Source organism: Pterocles gutturalis, unplaced genomic scaffold (assembly GCF_000699245.1).
Source record: "Pterocles gutturalis isolate BGI_N339 unplaced genomic scaffold, ASM69924v1 scaffold2816, whole genome shotgun sequence".
In the NCBI taxonomy this organism is placed as follows: Eukaryota; Metazoa; Chordata; class Aves; order Pterocliformes; family Pteroclidae; genus Pterocles; species Pterocles gutturalis.
This window is the reverse complement of record NW_010097527.1, coordinates 101,387-110,035: the sequence shown is the minus strand read 5'-3', so window position 1 is coordinate 110,035 and position 8,649 is coordinate 101,387. Positions and strand designations below refer to the sequence as shown.

At 43.5% G+C, this 8,649-nt stretch overlaps 1 protein-coding gene across 1 annotated transcript in view; it reads right to left on the bottom strand.

Annotated features, from left to right (window-relative positions):
• Positions 1–1,964: 1,964 nt before the first annotated feature.
• The window catches only part of LOC104463476 (thromboxane-A synthase-like), a gene marked incomplete at its 3' end in the record, with an annotated part of 100,794 nt that continues 94,109 nt past the window's right edge, over positions 1,965–8,649 (bottom strand). Inside the window, exon 7 of the mRNA XM_010075872.1 lies at positions 1,965–2,053. Coding sequence (XP_010074174.1) covers positions 1,965–2,053 — 89 coding nt within the window. The remainder of the gene's footprint in view (positions 2,054–8,649) is intronic.

The window sequence follows — 8,649 nt, the reverse complement described above, 5'->3', positions numbered from 1 at the left end:
AGCAAGGGATGGTTTTAAAGTTAGGGCCGAGTGTTCTGCTGCTGCTACAAAAATACAATCAATTCACAAGCCTTGGAAAACTGCAGTTCATGTACACTCATCCAAGAAAGGCATGATGTTAGCAACAAAACTCCCCAGTTTCCTCCCACCCCGTGGTGACAGGTGACAGAGTAGGACTGTCCTTAGGAACCTCTTCGTGACAAGAAGCCTGAGAAAAGCCTCCTGCCAAAGCTGAGCTTGGGTCTGTAAACCTTGTAAAAAATGGTGTGTGGGCATGCATGTATGGTGGCAGATCCTGATCTAAGTCTTTTGGTGCTTAGTGATCACTACAGACCTCACACCAGCCCACACCCAGGTGGGTGCCCTGCTATCTCAGCCTAGGAGCTATTTCCTGGCACCAGCATGGGGTGAGACAATGTGCAGGAGCTCATTTTGCCGCTCCCCATGCTGTGCCTAAAATGTTTCAGAGCTGTCAATCTGGTATCATTACAGGAATACATTCTTTCCCTGCTGCCACCCATCTCTTTCTTATAGACAAATAAATAACAGAGGCCCCAAACCTGGAACAAAACACTACAATGCTAAAAAAATACATTGACAAGCCATCCATCTCATCTTTACATGAATTTGATGATAGTAGAAACATGAGCTCTGGGGAAGAAAGTTTTCTGTCTAGTAAGTTCACTTTAAAAAAACCCAATAAACAACTAATTTTATAACAAGCTTGGCTGCTACTGCATTTTCCCCTAACTCAGCATTATCCTCATCATAGGCAATTAGCATCCTTCCAAGGCACTGGGCTGTCCTATCCATTCCACATCTATCAGAGTAAGAGCCAGATCAATAAACACCACTGACAATGCCAACCAAAACTTAGGAACAGCTTTGCTCCGTTCTCATTCTGTTTCCCATCTGACAAACATTGATTGTTTCCCAGTGGTTCAGCTGAAACGCAAACATCCTTGATGCTTTAACTGGCAAAACAATTTCCACCTGTATACCATGTATAACATAGTAAAGCCAGTCATCGCATCCAGGAGCAAGCGTCTTTGACATTTACTCTCTGAACAATCCTACAGATTCCCATGGAATAATATTGATTTCTGATCTTTGTGAACATACTAAACAGAATATGATTTTAAGCTTTTGTTTTTATTTTAAGGTGCTTGCAATCATGGGGTGAATTTTTTCAGAGGCTCTCACAGCAAGCTCAGCTTTGTCTCCCTTCCAGTCATCTGAATTTTTACCTCGGCTTCATGAGAAGCAGTGTGACTGCCTGACCGCTTTGAGAAGTTCCATTCTTAACATTTACATTTATGCTTGTGATAACCTGGAAATCTGGAAATCAAACTATTTTCTAATTTCTTTCCCCCTTGTTTTCAGTTCATCAATATAACTTAGTAAAATTAGTCTTGTGTGAATTGGGGCAAAATTTTCAAAATTTAATGGGTGTAGCCATTATCTTAGCTGTACTAGTATAACACAGTACTAAGTGCAAAATGGCAGGGGTCCAAGTTAAACACACATGTAAAACACAGCTTTCTCAATGTGCAACCCATCCACAGATCAGGACCTTAATGACCAGCAAGGTAACCCATCCACCTGCCACCAGGCTAGGGTAGGTCTTTGCTCCATATCCCCTAAGCCTGAGGCATACAGAAGCAGCATCATCTGTCTCTCTAAGGCCAGTCCTGCTGCAAAATGGCTCCATCTTCTAATCTTGGAGGATGTGAAGAACAGTGAGGAAGCAATCCTGGCCAATCTGTTGTAAAAATCTGCTTTAGAAATACCAGTATTAGCCAGTTTTCCTTCAATAGGCCACATTCTATCTTTCGCATACACAAGCAGTATTGATGTTGGCACAGAGACCAAGGGCACATTGGTCTTCCAACAGCAGATTTCCATTTTATAGAGCTAGGGATCTACCCTGTGGAATCAGAAGAAAAAAAGAAAAAAAAAGATACCTGAATGCAGGTGGGTACATGCGCAATGTCTCTGCAATCACCATATCCAGATAAGGGAGTTCTTGTACATTTTGGTAATCAGGGACCATCTGAAAAGGCAGGAAGAAAGGAACAATTAAATTTTCTCACATTTAAGTGTCAAACTCATCTCAGATTAGCTTTTAAATAATCTATTTTTTACTGGGCATTTTTTCCTGTAGTAGAAGTCGATGTCTCATCTAAAACAGCAAGTGATAAAATTATACAAAAATGTGGGCAGTAATTAAATGTGTGTATAACATTCCTTTCATCATCAAAACACTTTGGTTCACAGCCCAGCTGAAAAGATAATAATAAATCAACCTGCCAGGAAGTATTAAAACCAGGGCATTACAGAGAGCATTAATAGCTACAACAGAGCTATTGTTTAATACATGCACTAAAATCTGCACAGGACCTTTGTTTCTTTCCAAAGACAAGCACATGGCAGACCAGGAGCGTTTTGTTCACAAGAAACAGCAAGTCCTACAGTTATTCTTGTTGATGTTGGAGCAAACCCTTTGCTCTTTCCCACTTATAGAAATAAAGCAAAGTGCTAGTGCTGTGATGCCTGCGGAGGGGTGGGACATGACACTAGAAGAAATCGCCACCCTGATCAGGAATGGCACACAGCGACGAATTGCTGTGCCGAGTAGAGGGGGTTGAGGTACAGCTCAAATCCCACCTGGCAGGATTGCTATAGTGCCTGGGGAGAGAAGCCTGTTTCCTCCTGCAGCCACCCCTGGTGCAATGCTGCTGAATTTTGCATGGTGTGCAATGCCTGAGCCCACATTTTCATAAGTCTACATAACCACTCGGCCCTTGACAACGAGTGGCAGGCACTAAAACCCAAACAGGGCTGTAGTTCAGAAGACTTTGCCCTCTGAGAGGCAGCAGACAGACAGGGAGAGACACCAAACCGCGGACAACCACCGGCGGCAGTGACACGAGTCAGTGCCTGGACGAACAGAGAATTTCTCCCTCTGTTACCTTCCTCGGAGAAAGGCTGTTTTCCCTGTCTTATTCAGCGCTCTCAGCAGAGGGCAGACAAAGTACATCTAATAACCTCATCAGGAAAGCAGAGTTTTGTTTTAAATTAGAGCATCTCCTAAAGACTGACACAGAGTAAATTAGAGAAAAGCACAGACGTCAGACTAGACTAAACCTTTTATGAAGATTTGGGGCCCCTGCCGTTCACAAAGGGGACTGGATTTCATCCTTCCTTTATTTACTACAGCACTTTTCATGTATAATGCATATTTTATTGAATTTTCATGCAAAAACATATGGTACATACTGAAAATACTAAGCAGAGAACAACTCCAGATGGTACGCAGAAAAGGCGTACAATAGAACAAGGATACCTTGCTGGATTAGGGTATTCCACTTATTCAGCACTAAGCCACCATGCACCATTTCACATTAACCGATCTTTTCTAGGAAGTAAATAGATACATTCTATTATCCCCAATTTTTGGCTCAGGAAAGAAAAACAAAATCAGAGAAGTAATTTGCACAGGCTAAGCAGAACCAGTGTGTCTGTTCCTTTCTTACGGAAAAAGACGCAACTCAGCTTGTCAATAGATGAAATATTTTGTCAGTATATGTCAAATATTATCAATACAGGAACTATAGGCTGCCCTGACAGCCTTTCAATGTTGCTTTTATATTGCAGTGGTGCCTACTAAATCAAACCTTTGGCTTTGGTCGATGGCTATCAGACAAAGGACTAGGAGACTAAAAGCCACAAATGGCAGCAATGCCATGAGAACCATGGCTGAAGGCTGTGGAGGAGCTGTTCTCCAATAATTTAAATTGCTAAAACCAAAGACAGAAGGATTATTTTTATCATCCTTGTTTTGCAGAAAGGGATCCAAGGGCTTCCTGATTTCACACAGGAAATCAGTAGCAGAAGCTGGAAATGAACAGCAATCAGACCCAAATTTCAGGCCTTGGTGGCAAAACTACCCCTCTCTGTGACCACGTAGGTGCTCCACACTTTGATGCAAATGCATGCTGTGGTCCGTGTTCATTTTTTTTCTGCTGATTTTGCCTTTTTATGCTTCTCTCCAGCATCTCTTTGGGCCCTGGGTCAGCATATGAATCCCATCCCTGCAATCCCTCCTGACTTCATGGCCGAGGTGTCTGAGGGAAGAGTTCAGGCTCAGAGTAAATGAGTGGCGGAGCCAAGAGCACACCATGATGTGTTCGATTCTCTGAGCCATGCTCTTTCCACTGGGCCTTCCTGTCTCTCTCATAATCCCTCTACTTACTTCTGGAGTCAATAATTAAGATAATTATATGGTAACCTGATATAATAAGTAGCCACTAAATCAAACCATACATCAACAAATAATATAACACTAAATTATGGGAGCTTTGATTTGCTCTTTCAAATAGCTTCTATAACCTTCAGGGGATTAGCAGTTCAGAAAACAAAACAAAGGTGTAAAACTAGCTGATTTTGCTTAGAAGGAAATTCCTTTGCTTACATAAAGAAAAAGGGGTCAGTCAAATGGCAGCACAGCGAATTCTGCTATGGTGAGCATGGCAGACACATCAGTCATTTCCTACATCTGATGCAACTTAATTATTGGCACTTCCACGCTTTTAGCATCAAAGTAGCTGGACCTAATTTAGTAGTTGTTTGCAAGGTCTGACCCAGGGCTGCACAAAGTACACACCAGCCAAGTATCTCTATTTAGGAATGACAGTTTGCTGCTTTTTTTTCCCTTTCAAAGAAAATATTTTCCATTTGTTTTTCCACTCCCTCTCTTGAAAATATTCCTTTAGCCAAGCACATTTCAAAGGAACTTCAATATGCTTTTCTCCCTAAATGTCCCTATTTATATCTTTCAACTGCTGGCAGGTTTGCTGGGGTGGGGGGTTGCATTGTGCAAAGATGCCACTTTAACCCCCTGCATGTCTACATTGCCTCTTACTCAAGATTGGGTGTTTTTTCATTAAGAAAGAGATTCCTTTCTGTAACAAGTAGAGATGTGGGGGAAGAAAGGAGGCACCACGTTGCACATAATAAAACATCCTATATTTTAATTTTGCAGCCACTGCTTTGCACAGCAGTTTGTCTTTTGTTTTGCACAGCTTTGCAGTATCTTTTCCTGTTGACATGGAAGTGAAATGGCCATGTAACACCTTGTGGCATTTCTCTGCATGCATGTTTCCCTGATTTGATTTCCAGAGGTGTGGTGGTATATCCTGACCCATCCCAGACTGTTCAATCACTTCTGAGTTCCAGAAAGCATCTAGTTTGACCGCAAACTCTCCTTTATGACTAACAGCAAATCCCAGGCCTCTAGTCCTTCAAAAAGGTGCAAAATTAATTCACCCCACAGAGTACCTTGAGGTGAAATACCAATAGTGATTATAAAATTGCCTATGTGCTACAAGGATGGCATGTTTTAATCCCCATATACATTTCAAGAGAGGTAACTGCCTTCAGATCCACCTCTGCTTTTCAGTATTGGCTTTAGCATTTTCCAGGCAGGCAAACCCATTTTTTGCCACCACCTTCAGTTAACTTTTCATTCCTCAGTGAACACCAAGGGAATCCAAGTGCTGACAGGAGAGGTCTCACCAATCTTTCTGTTGGAATTTGAGATGTTACTGTTCCTTGCCAGTTGCTCGCTCCTCTTTGCTGGCTGTGGTTAGCGTTACCACAGCCAAGTCAGCAGAAGGGAACATATGCCGGCACCTCAGTTGCTTCCATACAATGTCCAGCATGAACCCATCTTCAGCGATGGTTTAAGACAAGATACTAACTTCTCCCCAAAGCAGCTGCCGAGTGAGGCACAGATCCTCATATATCACCTCTGCTTTGGGAATGATAATCCAAGTACACATCAGTGAATAAAAGATTTCCACTTATCCTATTGGTCATGGTCTGGTGGTGCTCAGCAGTCAGAAATGAAAAAAAAATCAGAGAGAATTTTGTGTAGCTGTCAGAGTGTGACATGCACCTGAAATTGATTTGGAAGCAGCAAGGGCTGCAGAAACCACATTCCTCATAACTAGCGCTGCTGAGTCATGTCCTGAGACTGAACTGGCTGTGGTTTCTGAGAAACTGCAATCCAAATCAAATGCCTCATGGGCAGGTGTGACTGTGACAAAGTCCATGTCAGAGACATGACGTGCAGATCTGCTTAAGTGCAGATGCAGATCCATGAGTTATCTGTATATGCATAGCTACGCAGCCCACATCAGCTCTCCCCCAAAATGTAGACTTTGGATAGCAGTAAGATAGGAGGCGGTGAACCAAAAACAAGCCAGCGACATCTCCAGTGACTCTCACTCACCCCTCTTTCAAATTGGCAGAAGAGCTATTCAGACTATTGCCATAGCTAGGATTCACAAACAGGTCAAAAATGTTTCTTGATCAAATTGATGAAAAGCTGCTGATAGATCAAAGAATCTCTTGGGGTTTTGACCTCTTTTTGGTCACCTCTAGGAGCTGCTCATCCCTTAATAGAACTAGAGCCTGCGTCCCACACCTAGCCTAGGAGAAGGGGAAGAAATGCAAGTATACTGTGTCAAGTTAGGGTTGTCCCACGACAACATTTCTAACAACTGCATTAAGAAAGGAAAGGTTAGAGACGGGACAGCACTCAAGGTGCGGATCAATGAAAAAAGGGGTCGGGTGGTTCAACAGATGCCTATCTTTAACTTGCTTAAAGAAAGCTTGCCTCATGTTTTACCACTTTCACAACAACATGCTGGAATACCTGTGAAGCACCGAACAAAAACCTCCCTACAATGTCAGGCAGCAAAATAGGAACAAAGCTGATGAAGTAAGATTTCTTGGCTTTATCCTCAGAACTCGGACCAAATACGAAAACAATGCTTAAGGCAGTCCTCATGTGATACTTGCTGCAAAATCTCTCTCTCTGCTGCCTGTGATCCAACCTCCACCTGCCAAGCAAGATGTCTCCCTGAGGCATGGCACCAGCAGGACCTGCCCTTGCCACTGGGGAAACGGGACCCTGAAGCTCCTGAGTCCCACTCATCCCAGGAGGCAGGTGATGGCAGAAGGCGTTGCTTTAAGATACACTACTTTAAGATAGAGAATAGCCTACCTAAAATCACCAAGCGTCTGTTGGCCACTAAAGCCTCACCAGCAGCATTGTGCCTTCTCACGTGCTCTCAGAAATTAACACTGAAGCAAGTCCTCCACTCCATCCCCTCATGCCTCCTTCCCCTGAAGCAAGCAAAGGCTATCCAGAACATGCACTCCCAAGCTTTCTTTTTATTTCTTTATTCCACATGGGTTACCTACCACCTCTCCCATCTGCTTGGGTTGTCATTCAAATGGAAATGCAACATGTATGTTCTCACCCCCACCCTTGGTGGATGCTCACTGGGTTTGGGAGTGTTACTTTGCTCATTGAGACACTTCCCAAGCTGCAGCAGCACTCACTGCTTCAGATATCTCAAACAAACTCTTCCCGGATCCTCCTAAAGCCCATGCATGCCAAATAAATTTATGATTACAGCTTTTTGTTCAAATCACCTGCCACTCACCCTCACACCTCCTCTAACTCCACCCTTCACGTTCCCATCTCGCTGGGTTCATCGCCAGACAAGTTGCCTGAGCACAGGCGGAGGCAGGTGCCGATTCACCGGCCAAGTTCAGGGGTGGTGGGAAAGGCCAGCGTACCAGTTACACACCGATAACCACATTACACGCAGACCTTGCAGCCAAATTCCCTGTTACTTTGGTGCAAATCCACGCAGCTCCCTGGGGTTGTATCAGTGTGAGGGAGAGGAAAATGCGGTTCTGAGTATATACCAAATAGTGCTGGGGAAAGAGCCAGAAAGTATAAGGTTACACCAATGTCGACTCTCTTTAATGTTACTTTGCTTTTTGAATCAAAGACTTCAGCTCCTGACAGAAGACAGACCTGCACTACCTCCAGTAGCTTTTGCAGTTCTAAAACAAGGTCTTCGTAGCATCACTAACTTCTGTGAGCTGAAAATACAATCTGAAACCGAACAGTGTCCCAAAACCAAACAGATAAACACAAAAGCTGCAAGCAAAACAGTCTGAAATTCTCTTCCACCTACGTTACTACTGACACATGGTGATCAGCAAGAACAGAATGAGTGCCATCAGGTAGAAGATCGTAAAAAAAAAAGGCACAAAAAGAGAATAAATTCACTAAGGAAGTCCTTTATGAGGCAAGTTACAAATTAAAAGAAAGGAGGAAAAAAATCTGTTTCGATGTCAGTGTGGGAAATTTGTCAGCTCCACCTAGTCCCAGACTCCCGTGCCAAGAGAACTGGGTGCCCTTGAACAAAAAGCAAATAAATAACTGGGATGGGGTGTCTGAGGCGCTCTGCTGTCATGAAGGATGGGGCAGGCCCCTGGTGTGCTAACAGCACCTGGCCAAGCAGCTTTTAATACACAAGTACCCTCATTTTTTTTTTATTTTTTTTTTTTTTTTACTTAGGTTGTCTGGAGAAGAGTAGCTCCTCTTGAGAAGGGGCTCCCTACCTGTATGCAATGCATGCCTCACTCCACCTATTTGTGGATGTGATATAATCCTTGGCCATGCATTGTAGTGGGCCAAACTCATCAGAGGCACAGAGTTGCTTGACTCCTTAAAAAACACTCAGCCCTCAGGAAATCCCACCCCCCCCCCCCCCCCCCCCC